This window comes from Cavia porcellus, unplaced genomic scaffold (genome assembly GCF_034190915.1).
Source record: "Cavia porcellus strain 051 isolate PalLab524CR breed Dunkin Hartley unplaced genomic scaffold, mCavPor4.1 scaffold_19, whole genome shotgun sequence".
Lineage (NCBI taxonomy): Eukaryota > Metazoa > Chordata > Mammalia > Rodentia > Caviidae > Cavia > Cavia porcellus.
The window spans coordinates 12788192-12808354 of NW_026947502.1; the positions used below are offsets into that span (position 1 = coordinate 12788192).

Sequence of the window (20163 nt, forward strand, 5' to 3'; positions counted from 1 at the left end):
GCCAATAAATAGTTTTTATTACCACCCCCATGGCTCCTAGGAAACTCCAGGTGAGGCCCGAGGGATCAAGAAGTAACAGAGCTCATAGCAAAGCCCTTACCTTTCGCTTGCCCTGCGGTGTCTGCAGCTTGAAAGTCGGGTTGGCATGACCAGTTCCGCCACTTGGAGACACCCTGAAGGGACAGCTGGGGACACAGGAAAGGGGAGGTGGGGCAGGGTCAGCAAGGGACAGTGACAGAGGCTTTCTGATTGCTTTTCCCAGTCTTACTCTGGAGGATGAGGGACCGGCCCTGTCCCACTCCATCTTACTCAGTAAGGACACTGCGTGTGGCCAATGGAGAACTCACAAGGAAAGAGAGCCTAGCACACTGCAGAGCTTTCTCGGCACCTTCTCTTTGCCTGTTGAAGAACCCCAGTCCCTCAGCAGACAAAGGATATCATCCGCCATCAACCAACCCCCTCCGGCCTGAATCCAGAGACATGGGATTGAAATCCTTTCCAGAACAAGTGTCACTTAATAGAAGGCTCAGAAAATACACACCTCCAATAACCAAAGAAATGAATCACTTAAGAAAAAAAATTGATTTTCTTATGGGACTGATTATGTAGTCATCTCTGTCTTTGACTTGGGCTGGCTGTCCCTTCTCTATTGCCTACCAACCTGCTCTTTAAATAGGGGGATGCCAGGTGTGGGGGGTACACCTATGATTCCAGAACATGGAGCAGAGGCAAGAGGTTCACCATGAGTTGCAGGCTGGCCAGTGTCACATGGTGAGTTCAGCCTGAATTACATAGTAAGACCCTGCTTCAAAAACCTAAATTAATTAATTAACCAATTTAAAAAATGAAGGGCAAGCTGATTAGATAAAGAATGGCCAATTTTATATTTCAACTTCAATTAGCTGGAAGATTCTGTCAAGAATTTGAAAGTGATGAACACACTCAATACAGACACTACAGTGTTTGTAGTGTCTCACTACAGTGAGATCATTTAGTAATGCCTGTCACTGAAGATTACTTACAGTGAGATCATCTAATAATGTCTGCCATGGTCACAGCACACAGAAGGGGAGGGAAAGCAGCATGTATCTCACAGCATGTAGACCCACCGCCACAGACTCACTAGGTACTGCTCACAGGCAGCTTTATGATACATGAGGGGATCAAGATCTTTGAGCCATTCACAGCACGCCTTCATACCTGAACTGCTGCATCAGCTTGGATGGGAGAACAGAGGGCTTGAACTGGTTGAGCTTTCTGTTCTGCCTGCAGCAGTAGATCAGCATAAGGGTAACCAGCAGGAAGAAGGCACTGCCCACGCCAGCGATCACCGGACCAATACCTTCCAGAAGAACCAAGGGAGAGTTTTAGAGGCAGTTCAGGCTACAGCAAAACGAGGCACTCCTAATTCTTCTTCAGACATTTGATTCCCACTGAATTTGTTTTACTTATTTCATCTTAAAAGTATAAAAACCACAAATTATACTCTACCAGGGCACCTCTAAGGTGCTGTGTGCAGAGGTTATAACATAAAGGCCCTATAGCCACTTCTATTTAATTGAAAAGATCTCTTTTGAGGCAGGCAATTCAGGCTCTACTATCATTTGGCGGGAGTTTTCAACCCGAGCCACGCTTTTCCTGGACACAAAGCAATGAACCTAGAACACCGAGAGACTGATTAAGACTAGAACCCTGGCCCTTGATCCACAATGTCACGTTGGGTTTCATCAAAACTGCCTCAACATTCTCATGAAGTATAGACTTAAATGTACAAATAGATTTGCTCTAAGGAGACATACTTTTATCGGTTCACATTAGGATTTGTTCCTTGACAGATTGTTTTTTTTCAAAGTACTTTTATGCTACTATTAAAAGTTTGGAAAGTTTGGAAACCACAGGCTAGAGTTCTTGAGATTTCCACTAAAAATTCAAAACTGTTTTGTGCCTGTTTCCTCATTGCAGCCTTTGTGCAGAATTATTTTCAAGTGTCCAGGAAAGGACCCTGACTAATCACCGCCCCACCCCTCAAAACAGTTGTGAATGCTTAGTACCCTACATTTTCCTTGATCTCTCATGCTAACAAATGAAACCTGTCCCCATAGTGTCTGCTCCCTCACAAAGGCAGGCAGCGGCTGCGGCAGCCAGGCACTCACTGTTGCTGGGCAGGGGTCCACTGTCTATGCTGCCCCCGTGGCCGGGGGTGCTGCAGTAGGGTGGGGCCCAGCCTGGGTGGCAGTGGCAGTTGTGGTTGTTGTTGCAGACCTGCATCGAGGGTAGGTAGAGGGGTCAGCACCCCAGAGAGCTCCCAGCTCCCTCAGGTTCTGCCCCGCACAGGACCCTGGGTCCCTGGGAACACACACCCCGTGACCGTTACACTTCTGCTCACAATCTGCAGTTTCAAAGAAGGAGGCGTTCCTGCACTGTCCCTCGAAGCATACCTGCAGGGAGTGGGAGCACGGCCATCAGTGCCACATTTGGGACAGCAGGAAAGAGACAAGAGGTAGGGTTATGCACTCAGACACACGGGGACCCAGAAAGGCAGCCCACTGTGGATTATTTGGTGTAGTGGGAAGTCAAAGAGCCTAAATAGGTTGCTATTTTCTGTGTGATGAGAAAGACAGCACAACTATTATATTGTTAAAATATTACATTTAATACCTGTGAAATGTTGATTATGTGCACTATTCATCTACCAGCATGTGCTATTTTAACCTTATGCTTAAAAACAAGGATTCCGAAGCAGCCTACTCTGTGCTAGAAAATACACCAAGTGCTTCATATTTTTATACTTTCACTATCATGATTAACAGTGAGATACTTGACAGTATTTCCCCCAGCTTCCCTAACTTAAACCACTCTAATGCCCACGGTAATGAATGATAAGCATGCAAATGATAATAGCCCATCTAAATGCCTTACAAACATGATCTGAACTAAGCTTTAGTCTATGGGTGATGGTCTAGTGCTATCACTATACAAACTTTCAAAAAAGAAGTTGGGGAGGCTGGGATTTGAACCCGGGCATTGCTTCTCCGGTTCCCCTTTCTAGAGCTCAGTTCCTGCAAGAGGCTGGGGGAAGGGACTCACATGGTTGTAGCCACACTTGGTCCCAGTCATCACCAGTCCTGGGTCCAGCATGTCACCCTCTTCAGGACCTCGGTAGACATGGGTACCCCGACATTGGATTTTCTTCCCATTCATGATGATGGTGGTTTCAATAGCCACTGCGTTGGACTCCCGCGGCAGCTCCCGAGAGCTCTGACACTGGATCTTCCCACACTTGGCATCCCTGGGCCCGAGAGAGAGACAAAGAGATACAATCAGAGGCTGGGGTACCACACAGCTTTGGAGGTTCTTGGCTAAGACAGCAGGCGTGGGTGAGGTTAGGAAGAAGACCAGGGTAATATGCATGCTGTAGGGGTCCACAGGAGAGACCTCACGTGGTTTAGATCAAGGGAATGGGATAGACTTCATGTTCCTCAGCACATATAGACAAGGAACTGGTTTTGCAAAATCCTAATTTTAAAGACACTTGTGTGGCTAGAGCCATCTGTCCCCTTACGCTCCCTCTACCACCATCCATCCAAGTATTCCAGTCAGATTCCTGGGGTAATTTGACTCATTCCCCCTTGAGCAGTTTTTCAAACCCTGTGTGTGTCTTCTCTATAGCCACTGCAGTCCATACCATCATACTCTCTGACCCAAGCTTCAAGAAACAGATTTTCCTGCCTTCGGTGTCACCCTGCAAGACTGAGTCTGTCTTCTGCTGGGTCTTCAAGCCAAAGTTCAGACTCCCATAACCAGTCCTTTAAATTTTGTCATAATTCAGCCCCTGCGTACCTATCCTAGCTCATTTCTCATAGCCCCCTCCCCTGTGTACTCCAAAATTACACCTTAACTATATCAAGCTGCTATCAGTTCTTTCAAATGCCGGTTTCTCTGCACACCACCTCTCTGCCTAGACCACTCTGATCATGCACCACCACCACTCCTCATCCTGGGCACACACTTGATTGCTCCATGACTCCCACGACTCATAACTTCTTTGCCTAACCCCAGGCTACTAAGACAGGTTGAGTGGTTCTCTCTGTATTTTCATTATCACATTGTATGTTTTAACATCTTTTGGATGGACACAAGGATGGATGGGTGGGTGGGTAGATGAATAGATGGGTAAGTAGATTGGTGGACAGATGGCTAGATCGTTAGAATGAATGAATGAATGAATGATCTACTCAGATAAAGGCATAATCAGTATTCCACAAATGACCCAAGAGAACCTGTCCAACTATAAGACAGTCCCCAAAGGAAGAATGGCCAGCTTCCTAGGAAGCATTGCCACCTGCATCTTTCCTCTGACTTCCTTCGGCCTGAAGGCTGCACCGTCAAACAATAGGCTAAGGAAAAACACAGAATTCAACTGATTTCTGCAAAGGCCGGCTGAGGGGCCATTGTGCTGCTGAGCTGGGTGGCAGTGAGCAGGACAGAGCAGGAGTTATTCACTCCTCATTCCCTGGGGTCTGCTCGGTGGTCTTTACCTCGTGCTGCATTTCTTGTTCCGACCGTGCATGTCTTTCCCACAGTTTCCAAATTCATCTCCTGCCTCATTCACCCTCTCAAAGCAGAGGTCAGGGGCAGGCCGGGCTCCTGGCGCACAAGAAACAACACGAGTCAGTACCCCGCCTGTCCGAGGTCCCCAAAGACAAAGCCAGCCTTTGGCAGGACGGTGAGGCGAAGAATGTTTCTCCTGTACTCCTGCCAGGTATGCCACCCCCATGTTCTCACCAAGATCATTCAGAGAATGTGTTTTACATTTGTTGTTATACTTTATCAAGGATTTATATCTCTGGGAGTCTTGTAAGCTACGCCTACTGTCTAATTAAACAGTGCTGCCGCATTTCAGGATTTTAAAAATAGGCAGTGCAAGCACAAAGCTGTGAGGATATAAACAATGTCTTTGGAACTCAAAGCTATCCTGTTCCTCTTGCCCCACATTCGGAAAAAGCAACAACTAGCAGTGAGTGTTCTAGAAATGACTGTATTTCTGTATGCTGTATCCCCTACATATGACCTGGGTGTGTCATCTAGATATAACCCCAAAGTATATTCTATTCACTGTCCTGTACCCTACATTTTTACTTGGGCTGTTGTGTGAGATACTTTTATTCCACATACAGAGTCACTATCTTTTATTTAGCTACAAGGCACTGAATTGTACAAATTTTCCAGAATTAAATTAATTGGTCCCTATTAAAAGGCATGGAGGTTGTTATTGTTCTAACTAACAGCAGTGCAATTAACATCTCTGAAGAGCTATCTTCGCATACACACGCAAGTACAACTGTAGCTATGTTTTTCAGCAGTGGAATAACTCATGCATTCAAATTGTTTCTATCTCCAAATTGCTTTCCAGGGTGAGTGTACCTATCTGATCTCTCACACTGCACAACATCATATTATGGTGGTTGTTGTTTTTACAATACTCTTAAGACAGTAACTTTCAATCTTGTAATCTAACATGAAAAATCCCACCTTGTGGTTAGTCATCATTTGCTGCCTCTTAATATAACAGAAGTTAAAACCTTTTCAGAGCTTACAGGCCATTTGCATTCGCTTTTGTTTCCATCATTTTCTCCTTTATATCTGGATTACTGTTATCAAAAAGCTGACAAGAGGACTAAAAGCACCAACGCACTGGAAAGATCACTGCCCACTGGCTCTTCCTGAATCTCTACCCTGAGCCAGTGGAGGAAAGAAGTGGGTTTTTGCTGTTGTTTGTTTGTTTTGCAGTACTGGGGTGTGAATGGAAGAGTCTCACTTTGATTCTGTTTTTTGGGTGCTACTCGGGGTTCAACCCGAGGCCTGGCACATGTCAGGCGATAGCTCTCCTGCTAAGGTACTGACGCAGCATCTGGAAACATTTTCAAACCAAGCTGCTGAGCCACTCTGAGCGGCTGCCAGGCGGTGCTGCTCTTGGTGGAGCCGTGGATGAGGGCTGCACGGCCCCGCAGAGCCTTACCAGGCCCCCACAGCTGCTGGCACTGGTCCCGGTAGGTGAGGCACATGCCATTGTAGCAGTAGGCCTGGCCGCCCTCGCAGAGAGTACCGTCCATCTGGTAGAAGTTGGTGGGGCAGAGGGGAGACTTGCCCGTGCAGAACTCGGGAAGGTCACACTGCTGGGCCTGATCACGGCACAGGGTGCCAGGAGCCACCAGCTAGGGAGAGGAACGAGAGGGGAAAACACAGTCCATGACTTATCTGTCCTGGATCTCACACGAATTATTGTGCAGAACGGAACTTTCACCACTGTTACTTCATAGCGCTTTTTACGCAACCTCTGTAGCTCAAGTTATCATCACCCTTTTAATAAAGGGACTGAGGATTTTCAGGGTATTTTCACAAACACTATCACTTCCTCTTCATAGCAGTCTTAAGAAGAGGAAGGTAAGGAACAATGTTTGTGCAACAGTTTAGAGGTTACTGTGTGCTTCAGGAACAAGCGGTAGCTTTACAGAGTTCCCATGTAAGTGCCGGTATCAATATTATTTCACTCCATCTTTATGATAGTCTAATGTAATAATATACTATCCCCATTTTATGGATGGTTAAACTTGAGGCTTACAGAGTTACAAAGTATTCAGAGTTACAAAGTCAGCGGTAAAAGGGACAGGGCCACAGATATATGCACACATTCAACTAGCTTTCACATACCATCTTTGAGATTACAAAGCACTTAGCAATGATACATCCCCATCACTGAGCCATGCACTGGGCTGAATATGTTACACTCACTTCTCTTCTATGCCCCTCATAATATCTGTAAACAGACACCGCTATGTGCCAATGTTGCAGATCAAATAACCTGGTCAATAGCGTACACTGGGCAAGGGGTAAAAGATGAGGCTTGACTCTTATAGCAACCCTTGATGTCAGGGTTACTAAACTCTCTCCAGTTTACAGCAAAAGGACCTAGGCTCTGATGGCTAGGAAACTGCCAAAATCATATAGGCAGGCAGGAAGTTGGGGTCTCAGGCACCAGAGATCTTCTGTGTGGCTCCAAATGAAATCCTCGGACTGGGTGAAATGGCCACACTCGGTACTTATTCTTAGGCTGGGGCCCAGCATCACCTCCCCCGGGGGATACTGGGTCAGGCCAGAAGCCCTTCAGGCTCCCCCAGGGTCAGGAAAAGACTGAGAATGAAGCCTTCCCTTGCTCCTGAGGGGCCACACCCCCTCACAGGGCCCCAACAAGAGAGAAGGCAGACAGGTCCTTGGCTGGCTGCTCTCAGGCCCGGCTGCTCGCTGAAAGTGTGGACAGGAGGAGCATGGAGGAGAGGACGCGGTGGCAGGCGCACCTCACCGTCCAGGAGAGGTGCAGCACAGAACACCCACTCTGCAGCCGGTCTGCTCGGTTCCCATCCTGGCTCCTCAACCAGCAGCGGGACCATGGACAGCCACTGATGCCATGATTTGGGACCCTATCTCTCACATGTGGTTATTAAGAGCAATGACTTCCACAAACTTGAACAGTATCTGGCATGGAGTCCATGACAAATGGTGGGGAGAAGCACAGGTTCTTAACTCCAGCCCAAAACTCTGAGGGCAGATGGTTTTCAGATTCTAGATATTAATACGATTCATATTTTCAGTTTACACATACACAGGTGATTATAAATGTATGTACATAATGTGTGTAGTGACACACTCACATTACATTTGTATGCTCTGTAATCTTATAGCAAGGCCTGATAGAACCATTATGATCAAACAGATGATCATTTCTCTAATGAAGTAAAAATATTCACTTTAGGTGTCATTTTTTTAAAAAGATTATAATTAGCATCATACCAATTCAGGTCAAGTTTTGTCATTCAATGTGACTTAAAAATTTTATTTTTTCAGATTTGAGAACTTCTTGAATTTCAGGATGTGGGTAAGAGACTGTGGTGCTACATTAACACTAATAGCCACGAGCCGTTTCTCCTCAGCATCAGTAGTAGGGATACAGACCGAGGCAGGAAGAACTGCATTCAGGCCCTTCCTGGCTGTTTCATTCCATAAGCAATGAGCTCCAGCTTTCTCATCTTCAAATGAGGAGAATCACATATATCTGACAGGTTTTTACGAGGGCTGAATGACATGACCTATATAAAATTCTCAGCACAGTGCCTGGCATCTACTAAGACATCCATTAATGTCCATCACACTTATGGTACGTATTATTATGTGCTCACCTAATATCAAACCTACTCTCTCTATGCTTGTTTTTAAATTTTTTTTCACCATTCCCAGGAGGCACCATCCTCTGGGATGATCTTAACTCTGTGAACCTCAGGGAGAAAAATAGTAAAATTAGTGAAAGGGATCATTCCAGTTCCAAGAGTCTGAAACTTTTATTTTTCTTTTCTCCATCCCCCACCCCCACCGCAGTGGTAGGGATGAAGACCAGAGCCTGAAGAGCTCAAGAGACAAGCTCTCTCTACCCCTGAGCCATACTGCAGCCCTGCACCAGAGCTGTGATGTCACCACTGCCCCAGGATGGAGGTTTGAGCCAGTTGTCACCAGAGCTGCCGAGTCATGGCTGCAGGCAGAGGAGGGGCCACTCACCTTGCACTGGTGGCAGCAGGCACCATGGGCACACTCTGCCCCTTCCTTCAGGGTGCAGTTGGAGGCGTTGCAGCAGGGGTTGTTGCATTCCTGAGGACAGTGGGTGAATGTGAGTCTTTGGGGCAGCAGAGCAGGAGCCAGACCAGGTGGGGGACAGTCTTCAGTATCACCCCCAGGCCCAGCCTGCCCTATCCACCCGGGGTCTCCTGCTTCTAGGACTCCTTGCCCAGACATCTCTTGGCAGCTTTATTAGCAAGGTGGTGTGAATTTATCACAGAAAATATACACAAACACAATCCCCACTGACACCACAACTTAAAGACATTTGCGTTTCAAGTGTGAATTTTCCCATGCATCGATGCTGATACTCATTTTGCAAAGTATAGTATTCACACTAATTCTAATACAACTCCCTCCTCTTGGAAGGTCCTAGGCTGATCCCTCTAAGATCACAATGGCGAGAGTGACAGCATCTTTAATAGTTCTTGTTTTACTCCAAAAACTACATGTCAGTGCCAAAAGGATAATTTTATCCACGTATATAGATTCTCCTCTCGCTGCCACCACTTTCTGTTACTTGCATATCCTTCCCCAATTTTTGTGCATGTGTTAGCACGCATTTTCATACTTCAAAAAATAGAGATGAAACAACCTAGTTCTGCTTTTTTGCAGAACAACCTGCTTCTGTTAAAGATGACCGTCACACTATGTGCTCTTCACACTCACTTTGGAAGATGAGAAGGAAGGAAAGTGCTCTTACACAAAGACTCCTTCCTCCAAGCAGCCCTTCAGCACTTCCTCCATTCCCTCTCAATCACATCTTCTCCCGGATAAACAGCATGAGCTTGTTATTTTAAGCATCCGCAAAAGGCTCGTGCTCAAGTTCACGAATCTGGCTGTGTGGCTTCCAAAATAAGTCCAGTGCAGCTGCAGGGCCAAAGAGGCCATCTAACCTCTACTAGAGAGCAGGAAGCCTCAGGATTGTGGTTTCTGGTAGACCAGATGCTCACCAGAACCCCACCCTGAACTCAGACACCAAGAATGCCAAATACAAGCTGCAAAGGCCACAGAAGTAGTCCATCTGGAAGGCCTACTGACCACATCGTATAAATGGTGGGGGTTTGACAGTCATGCAGGAAATGCCTGAGACTAAGACAGTTTTTAGGTATTGTATTGTCTTTTGATCTTGGGCTGGAATCAGCACACATTCTTCCCTCCTGCTGGCACCACGGTGACACTTACCTCTTCCTCCCCACAGTCACACTCTTCTCCATCCTCCAGGAAGCCGTTCCCACACCAGCGGCCTCCATAAAGCGTCCTGGTGTCGGGCATGTTGGAGAGACACATTCCACCTCCTGACTGCAGGTACCTGTCGAGCTCCTTCTTGTTGCATCCATTGAACACTCTGGGAAAGGGGTCACTGGCAGGGAATAATGGGAGGAAACAGTTGGGGGTCCACATATCCATCAGGCAGAACGACTGCCAGTCATGGTATGAGGCTGATTCCATCTGGGCCCCCGGAGTACCACCTACGCCCGGTCTATTCCCTTAGAATACGCATCAGTTACATAACTTAGAATGCTTTCACTCCCATCATGAAACACTAACCATCTCATGGATTTTATTTTCTTTACTCTCATGGTAAAGGTATTTGAGAAGAACAGCAACTTCTGTCACTTGAGGGAATTGCAATAAAAAAAAAGATTATGAATGTGTTACAATAGGTCTCAAGGATAAGAGGCAACCCAAACTTCTTGTAAAGCCAGCAGCAGATGGATACTCTTTCTTTACAGAACACCTGACCAACAGAAACCAAGATCATGGCTGTTATTTCTGCACAGACCAATGATTTGCTCTTTGTTCTGGAACGCAGAGCACACTTCAAAGCGAACCAGCCAACTCACAAATGCGTGCTGTTTACCACAAGAGTGTGATTTCCCTCACTGCTGGGAAAAAGAACCAAAACTACAGCAGTTCCCTCTTCTCTGTAGTTTTGCTTTCCACGGTTTTAGGTACTTGTATTAAATGGAAAAATCCCAGAAATAATTTGTAAGTTTTAAGTAACTTTTATTATAGTACATTGTTGTAATTGTCTTTTTTTTTTTGGACTGGGGATTGAACTCACAGCCTCACACTTGCCAGGCAGGTACTAATGCCACTGAGCTAAATCCCTGGCCCAACTGTTTTACTTTATTAGCTATTGTGTTTACTTGCTTTTAAATAAAACTTCCTCATAAATAAGTACATACACATAGTATATACAGCACTCGGTCTCTCTGTAGTTTCAGGCCTCTGGAATGTCTTCAGACATATTCCCCATAGAGAAGGAGAAACAAGTGTGCACGAGCTGGGTCTACCAATGGGGAGCTACCCTGCTCCCAATGCTGTAAACCAATTAAAGGCTAAGCACACGAGATGTGAACCACTTGGGAAGAAATTAGACAAGAAATTTATATAAATCTCAATCATTTGTCTACAGATACTAGAAAGACTGGCACAGAAAGGCGTGGACCTAACTGTGAGCTCTCAGGGACTTTAAGCATGACCTTTGGAACTGTATTCTACATAGCAATACCATATTTCCTGCGTAACAGCCAAGAAGTAACAACCACACACTGGACACAGGAGTTTTGGAGAACTGAAACTCCCCTGGGAGACACTGAGACATGATTCTCTGCCTATCAGTCAACATACTGATCTAACATAATGGAACATGAAGCCCCTGCATAACGTCTTCCAAGGAGAAATTCAGGTCCTGGAGGAACCCAGTGATTTATGTTGACTCCTCTGAACTCAATAAGTCCTCTGAACTCTAGGATTTTTTTTCAAAGGCTCTGGTTGAGAAAATCCTTCCTGACTGCACGAGAAGGAGCTGCCTTGCCTTTGTTCCTCAAGGGCAGTCAGTGTGCGGTGTGTGGAGGGTCAGTTCCCTCCAACCCATTCTGGAGGCTACATCAGAGCTTTCAAGTGAGGTTGAACATAACAGCACTAAACAAACTCCTTTGGGAATTGTTGTTGTGCTCCAAATGGGTCCTTGTCAAAAGTTAAGGGAGGAAAAATGACTCGTGTGTCTGCTCAACTTTATGGCTGAAGACCCTAAAGAGAATTAAAACATAGTATATAAGTGTATTCGGTAAATAGTGTATCTGGGATTTCATCACTGGATCTCCTGCTTGAAATCTGCTCCTCCCACACATTTCCCGGCTCTACACTCTTCTAATTTCTTTCTTTCGTGCTTTTTCTTTTTTGAGACAGGGTCTTCTAGATAGTCTAGGTAAGCTTGAACTCACAATGTAGCCTGGGCTGGTCTCAAACTCACGGAAATCCTCCTGTCTCAACCTCCGAAGTGCTAGGATTACAAGCACACTTTACCATGCCTGGCCCGGTACTTTCTTCGTGGTAAAAACCACATTTACCCCAACACCCTCCTAGCGTATTAAGAGAAGTTCCTCAAGGCCAGCTGGGAGGAATGTTTGAATCACCCAGGCTATGCCGGCCTCCCCATCTTTCCCATCCTCACCCTTCCCGTTGACTCACCCAGTGGCAGCTGCCATGATGCACCCGCCATCAGCAGGACTGGCAGAGCAGCAGCCCGTGGCATCATGGGTCATGCCAAAGTTGTGGCCCATTTCATGGGCCAAGGTCGCAGCCACACCAATGGCGTTATCAGAGTGGTCCTGCTCAGGGAGAGAGCTCTGATCAAGGTCAAGGGGACAACACTGTCTATCCTTGTCACCCTCAATCTCTGTCTTTTTCTAAGTTGAGCCTTCAGCTCTTCACCTGTTCCTCTACCAAAGAGAACCCAGGCTCTCCACAGTCACTTTCTACAGCAAGTCTAAAGCCACTGTCATTATCAGGACATCTGATGGTTAAAAGCTAGTGTTTCCTAAGTTCTTACATGATGCAGACCATGTCTGTCCCACCGATGCACTGCTGGCCCAGTAAATGCTTTCCCCCATTCATCCCTGTCACATATGTTTCTCCTCACGATCTAGGGTGATTGCCAGAAGACACTGTTGCAGGTGTAACGCAGGACACACCTGCTTGCTGTCTCCTGAGAGCATCAAATGACAGGTGCATCCCAGACACAGCACCTGGCATCCTGTGTGACTCTTGTCAAAAGCAGAAGCTAAAGAAATAGAAAACAAACCAGCAACCAGAGCAGACACTGTGGTGAGTGTACATAGCCCCAGTTACTTGGGAGGCTGAGGGAGCAGATTGCTTGAGCCCAGGAGTTTGAGACTATCCTAGGCAACACAAAAAGCTGTTGTCTCAACAAAACCACAGAAGCAGCAAAAAGAGATTTACTGAATACACATGGATGCTTCTGGCATGATTTTGTTTAATTCTCATCCTTACCCTAAGACTATAAACTGTAAAGTTACCTTTATTTTACAACTGAAGACATCATCAACTAGGGTTTTAATGTTTATGTATTTTTGTCAATAAATAAACAAGGATGGGTGGACAAATAGATGGACAGCAGGCTTCCTGGTATCCACTCATAGCTTAGAAATGAACAGTCACAATACTCTCACCAAGTCAGAGAGAACTTCAAAAGAAGTGTAACTGCCTGTGACTGTGAGACACAGCCTCCTCTCATAGGGACATGTCTCACAACGCAAGACCTGGAATAAGAACACTTTGATTTCTCTCCTCTTCCTATTCCCCAGCCCCTGGGTTGGAATATATGAGAGATCTAGAGATGTATTCACGAAATCACCTCTCAGCTCTCCTGAGCTGCAAAATCAAAACTAAACTAGTCTCCTGCGGTGCTAGTGTGAGGCTGAGACTCACCATGCTGACCCCTCCGGAATGGTGCACGGAGCACATGGTCCTGAGGAAGGCCAGGCCGATGGTGGTGCCGTGGAAGGGCACGCCCCTGAGGAGACAAGAGGGGTAAACGGGTCAGGCTGGAGGGCTGTCCCTACGTGTGTAGGAGCGAGAGGCTGTCACATGCTCTCTGGTCTCACTGACATTTCCAGTCCACTCCCAGGGGGTGGGGTTCTGGTATTCTGGCCAACTGGCCAACTTTCAGGTCACCACACCTCTGACTTCCTCTCACCTACACCCCCTCACTGTTCCAGAGAAAAAAAGAGCGCGTGAAAGGTCACGTTTTCCCTTCAATATGCCCATGACCAAGTTCCTGCAAGGAAACAGTGGAGCTTGAAAGCTCCATGCCATGCCTGCTGCTCAGGAAAAGCTCAGAGGGAGGGCTAGGGAAGGGTAGCAAGTCCTGATGCCAAAGTGAATCATGCCAACTTCCGCCAGCTGCCCGGGTCTGAGCCTGGCCACCCTGGCTCTGCAGTGTGCGGCTTACGGGACAGGATAGGATATGAGGCAGCAGCTGTGGGGTGAACGCTTCATTCCCATGTCACCTCGTGGCCAAGGAGGCAGCTGTATCCCATCAGGAGCCTCACAAAGTGCGGCTGGGGACAAGGATGAGGTGTTTCTGCCTTTGTTTCACAGTCATTACAACCTGCCAATGGCCAGCTATGGTCTCCCCTGCAGTTTTAACACGGCCCGCTCCCAGCTGATCCATCCAGGTTAGAAGAAAAAGAATAAATGAAATGCCAGTGCTTTTGTGCATGCCACAAGCATGCCATCTACTTAAAGGATCTCTGAGGAAATTCATTAGGTGGTACATATCTCCACGATTGTTGGACTATCTTGTATATTTTAGGACCTTTAGAAACTTAGCACTGAATGTGACAGATTGTAGGCATTGAATAGGTGCTAGACTTAAGGCAGACTTATCTTTAGAGGAACAATCCACAAAGAAACATCCCAAATACACACCAAATGATACGAAGCCCTCTTTATTGTTTTTAAACTTAGTCATGGCTCTGAGGAAGTCCTACCAGAAAAACAGATTCAAGATTTTGCCTAAAGCAGGATGCTTCCCTATTCAGACCAAAAGCCTTGTCAACCAAGAGGGTCAGGGGTGTGACTCAATTGTACAGCTCTTGCCTGGAAGACATCAGGCCCTGAGTTCCTTCACCAGTACCACCACCAGTTTGGGGACCCAGAGACTCTTCCTGGCTGAATGTACAGTCAGGGCTTGGGTTTAGGGGACAGTTATTTCCCACAGTTCCCTTCAGGTCAGTGTTCCATGGGTTGCACACACCTGACTTGTGTGAGCTGCACTGACTTAAGAGGAACTGTCTCAGGCACCACATAAAGTATAGAATGCAGTTAATGTATATAACCAACAAAACTTCTGGTCTTTTACACATTTTTCTTGTAACACAGGCAACCCCAAAACCCGCTGGTCACAGACTGGACACACCCATACGGGTCAACCAGGGCAGAAATGATTATTGACTCTGAGATATATTTAGGGAACAGGTGAAAAAGGGTTCCTTATCTCTGTGCCTCTTGTTGTAAATGCCTTAAATACTTTTGGAAGCCAACAGGAAAAGCACCACTTACGTGATTAACTGAGCATTGTCGTGGCTCTTCTGGACAAGCAGCTTGCGCCTCCAACTAAGGAATGACAAAAGCGTGGAGTAGGGATTCTCTGACACTTCACACTTATCCCCGTGCGTCCACACTTCCAAGCCCACGAGTGCAATCCGAATATTCAGGGATCGGTAAAACTGAAAAGACCAAAAAGCTATGGTTTCAATCAACACTATTTGGGACTTCCTCAGTCACTGCCTAAGCTCAGGACATGGACCACAGACTCCAGAGCTCTCCTTGGTCCCTGGCTCCAAGGTGAGATATTCGTGACACTTTTTCAGAAGGGGAAAGTGAGTATTTTTGGACTATCTTGTATATTTTATCTATCAAGGGGAGCAGGTATTCGTGACACTTTTTCAGAAGGGGAAAGTGAGTATTTTTACAATAGTCTGGCGGCAGAACCAGGGCATCTTTGCTTAAAGAATGTTAGACTGAGATAGGACATAAAGTTGTTTCAAATGCATACAGGGCTATCGTGTGCAGAAAAGGTAAGGGTTGTTTCCACACGGTCCTCAAGCAGGGTCTCGGTTCACAGGTAAAATAGGAAGATAAATTGATAGAACAATAGGAAAAAAAAAAAGCTTCCATAAAAAGCTGGGCATGGCTGAGTATGGTACTGCACATTTATAACCCCAGCACTCAGGAGGCTGAAGCAAGAGTGTCACTGTGAGTTCAAGGTCAGCCTGAACTACAGAGGGAGACCTTGTCTCAAACCTCTCCCTCGCCAAGAGCTGCTCATGAGCAAGTTCAGATCTGAGACCTGGTATTTTTCCATTATAACTTTTGGCCCAGCTAGCAGAGCCCTTATCTTTTTATAGGTATTTTAAAAAGCTCTCTTGTATATGAATTTTTTAAAAACAACTTCATGGAGGTGTAATTTACAAACCATAAAATTACCTAGTTTCAGTGTTTTACCAGTCTTTTTAGTAGGTTTGCCAATGTATAAAGATATTGTAACATTCCAATTTGGGGATATTTTCATCATGCCAGTAAGATCCTTGATGTCCCTGGATGGTCATTCTCCATTCTGACCCCCAGTTCCAGCTAAGAATTACTCTACTTTCTGACTACAGATTTGCCTTTTCTGGATCCTTTTTTTCTTTTCTTTTTCTTTTTCTTCCTTTCTTCGTTCATTCCATTCAATCATTCTTTTAACAAACGGGATCATACAACGTAGCTTTGCACCTGGCTTCTCTCACTGAGAACTGTACATTCAGTTTTCGAGAATCTTCTATGCTGTAGCCTGTATCACTCTGATCAGTGAGTCATTCCTTGTACTGCTGAGCATAGACTATTCCATTGTACAGATACGCTGAATGGCATTATGGATTTTAAAAATTCAAAGATGTCTAGAAGTAAGTGAGTATAAATGATACACAAAATGGGAATAAACTTCTATCATTCAAAATGAATGAAACAGAAGATAGATAACTTTCTGCCCCAAGTTTCCTTCCCCATTGCTGGAGTGCTGAGGTTGTGTTAAAGATTCCAAAAAATAGCAAAGTCCATCAGCAATCCTTAGGGCTCTACCCAATCAGGAGATGCCGGAATTCTATCAGTCTCTTCAAGTCCAGACTACACCTAACTATATGACATTGAGTCTTTTATGTTACTAGCAGATAAGCAAGAGCTACTTGTCTTTAAAACTATGCTACTGGAAAGTGATTTAGGCAGTTCTTTGATGGGTCTGCTCTAGATACTACTGAGCCAGTGACTTTCTAAAAGAGACCTAGGTAGCCAGCGCTCACAGGAGCAGGAGAGACTATTTTAATCTGAAATCGGCAGGTTATGCCCCAGCTAAAACTAATAACCAGGACTTCAGCGTTTTTCAAGCACTTTCTACATACTGGGTACTGAGGAACCTGGGCAGGACGTGGAGAAGCCAGGATGAAGACCCAGAACCTAGCCTCAGAGGCCTCTCACAATGCTATTCTGCCCCAGCGGTTATTTAGAAAGCCAGACCACCCACTTGCCTGCCCCCGAGAATTGTGGCCTAACATGAACTGAAGAGTCTGTAAAATATCATTTATTTCTACAAAATTTGATTTTGTTTTGTTTTGTGCTGCACCAATCTCTAAAGAAAATAAAGCGTTCAGACTTCAATTTGAATTTGTTTCACTGGGGAGATTTTTAAGGAAGTAAAAACTTGAGCTTTTTGACAGTTAAGAGAAAATATCTTGGATTGGGTTCATGATTCAGCAAACGAGCAGACTTCATTCCAGTTTGAGTTCAACAATCCTTCAGCTCAAGTAGCTGGGTCAGCAGGTCCAGGGCGGTGGGTGGGCCTCTGCTGGCCCCATCTGGACTGACTAACCTCAGCTGCTGGGAGAGAAGCAAGAGGGCTCACAGTGGACCTGCCGGCCGCCTCGGGCTCTAACCAAGGCCTGGATTTGCCGCTGCCTCTCTTCTCCCTCCATGCATTTTCCTTTCCTTTCTTTTTTGAGATTGTGATTGCTTTCCACTTTTCATCAGTGCCTCTGGTTCTCTTAACCAAGTAAGCTGAAGGTGCACCAAGGAAGGTGCACCCAACATGCCTGGTCTTTAGAACAACAGATATCACACAGGGTGAAGCAGGATCTGTCTTCTCTACCCCCCAGGACAGCAAGCTTTCCTTGTGTGCCCAGATGTTAAGAGTGTCTGGGTTGTAGAATCATTTGAATGTTATTGTGGAGTGGGCTGGGAGCGAGAGAGAGGGTGCCACTGTGCCTGGGAGAGGTCTTCCTTCCGGGAAATCTGTGTTTGACTTTTTCCATCACTTGCCAGTGGCCTGTGTTTCTAGAGCAAGTAAGGACAGATAAAAAATTTGGCTCAGAGAGCCTCCATCGAAGGACTTCAAAGTACTACCAAATTGCCTTGTTAGTCCCTAAAAAACAAATATACTCTTTGCTATCCTCTAATGTTTGAAAAATGATTTCTCATTTAGATCTGGCATCCATAAATCCCTAGCAGACCCACAGTTGAACTTTCAAAGCTTTATGAGTGTCCTGAAATTGTACAAGGCATGTTATTGAAGCAAAGATGCTCCAAAGGCATCAAAATCTACTTTTTAAGAAACTATTCTAGTAGTCTGTCAAGCAGCTACTGCCATTTGAGGTCTCCCTACAGAGTCCAAGCTGGCCTCAGTCTCACTGTGTAGCCTATGATGGCCTCAAATACAAGGCAATCCTCTTGCCTCAGCCTCCTGAGTGCTGGAATTACAGGTGTGTTGCTACCACGCCCAGCCTCTTGATACATTCTTAAACCGAGTTCTTCCCTGCCTTAGAGGCCACGTAGAGGCCACTGAAGAGAGGAGAAGCGATCAGAGAACAGTGGTGCTCTATTAGTTTAGAGCAGTCTGCTTCTAGCTGATGTTTACATAGGCAGTAGAATGGGATTTCATTTTTTAAAAACTTCCTTAGAAAAATAAAATAACCAGAGTCACTGATTTAGGCTCATAGCTCTACTTTATAAATTAAAACAAAGCAAATGAAGAACACAAAAACTATGACCTAAAGAAGATGAGTTACTTACCCAAGGCCACAGGTTTCAGAGGTGGTCCTGACCACACTGAGCCTCTCCGGCACTGCTCAGTCCCTCTGAGAAACGGGACGGCCAGTCCAATAGAAGGCAGCTCAGGTACATGTGATCTCCTGTCCTGCAACCCTCTGAGGTCCTGGCACCTTTCCCACAAAGTACACACCTGGTCTCACCTTATCAACATAGTTGGCAATTTCCATGAGCTTGTGTTTGGTGGCATCCTGGTCTCGTCGATTCTTCTGAAACTGAGCGGAACAAACAGAAGAACTTGGTGAGACCTCAATGCTACTTCCAAGGCTCTTCCTATGCCCCAACACTTGTCTTTGAATTTCTTCTTATTTTCTTCTGTCTTTTGTGAGCATTCCTTTTTATGAAACTGTCTTCTCTAGTACAGTGACAGATCCTAGAGAGCAGGACTCAGGGCATCTCCATCTCGGTATTTCTGGACCAGCTCAGTCTGGGGCATAGAGGAGTCACATGTAGTGAATCAAACTATCTTCTAACCCTTGAAGTCCATCTTATTTTCTTGTCCTTAAAATTACCAGGCAAACTCCCATTTTGGCTTAGAAAATGGCTGATCTGAAGCTTGTCTTGGTCGTCATCCCAACGTGAAGCCACCACTAAAACAGCTCTCATGAAGCTCCCCTCCACTGTCAACCAACAGTGGGAAAATCATTGCAGGACAGCTGCTACAACTATCAGGCCTTGTGCTTAGTACCAAGTAAGGACACAGTATGATGAGAGAGAAGACCAGAATGCTGAGAGGACCAGAAATAAGTGTAATGATGGACTCTTTATGTGTAGTTAAGGAATATACACTTAAAACAGGCTTAGAAATCTTGCTGAAAAAATAAAAAATCTTGCAATGGGAGTTAAATGACACATCTTGGGTGCTGGCACCATTTCACAGGCATTAGCTAAAGGCTTCATCTAGCAGTCAGATTAACAGGCAGTGCCTTCTAGAGCAGGGAGAATTCTGAGACCATCTAAGTCTGAAATTGACTATCCCTAACTGATCCTAGGAAAGAGTGTTGCACTTGATTAGTAATGTCTGCCATAGATAGCAGGAGGATATAACAGGATGTACTATTCCTGCCTCAAAGGGATATACTGTATCTCTTTTATCTACAATAATGAAGGAAACCTTGGCAACATAAAGATGAGATTTTCTGTAACCAGAACTTAAATTTGCAAAGAATGGGTAGATGTTGTAAGCTATCATTGTCCCATACACTGGGTATATATTTGATTTTTTTTTTTTTTGTCTTTTTCAGTACCAGGGATCTGGTACTCACAACCACACACTTGCAAGGCAGGTGCTTATGCTGCTAAGCTAAAACCCCAGCCCCATATATTTGATTTATCATAGATATGTACCATGTATATTACTTTAATTCTAATTTTAGCCCAGTAAGGTATGATAGTTGAAGAAGTGTATCATGTCCAAAATAGTCTGAAGCAAGAGTCAGTAAACCTCTTCTGTAAAGGGCTACATAATAAATATTTCATGGTTTGCGAGCCATAGTATTTCTGTCATGATTACTCAGCTCTGCCTTAGAGGATCAGAAGTACCCATCA

General features: G+C 45.4%; 1 protein-coding gene across 2 annotated transcripts in view; it reads right to left on the reverse strand.

Annotated features, from left to right (window-relative positions):
* Adam19 (ADAM metallopeptidase domain 19) overlaps positions 1-20163 on the reverse strand; it is an 82354-nt gene that overhangs the window by 9039 nt on the left and 53152 nt on the right. The window contains exons 8-20 of one of the 2 annotated variants that reach the window (XM_003473313.5): positions 18759-18830; positions 15040-15206; positions 13405-13489; positions 12145-12284; positions 9850-10027; positions 8608-8697; positions 6020-6215; positions 4539-4647; positions 3088-3289; positions 2361-2438; positions 2154-2262; positions 1201-1342; positions 101-185 (exon numbers count right to left, since the gene is read on the reverse strand). In XM_003473313.5, coding sequence (XP_003473361.3) covers positions 101-185; positions 1201-1342; positions 2154-2262; positions 2361-2438; positions 3088-3289; positions 4539-4647; positions 6020-6215; positions 8608-8697; positions 9850-10027; positions 12145-12284; positions 13405-13489; positions 15040-15206; positions 18759-18830 — 1653 coding nt within the window. The remainder of the gene's footprint in view (positions 1-100; positions 186-1200; positions 1343-2153; positions 2263-2360; positions 2439-3087; positions 3290-4538; positions 4648-6019; positions 6216-8607; positions 8698-9849; positions 10028-12144; positions 12285-13404; positions 13490-15039; positions 15207-18758; positions 18831-20163) is intronic. The other variant, XM_013156099.3, reaches the window with a different exon arrangement.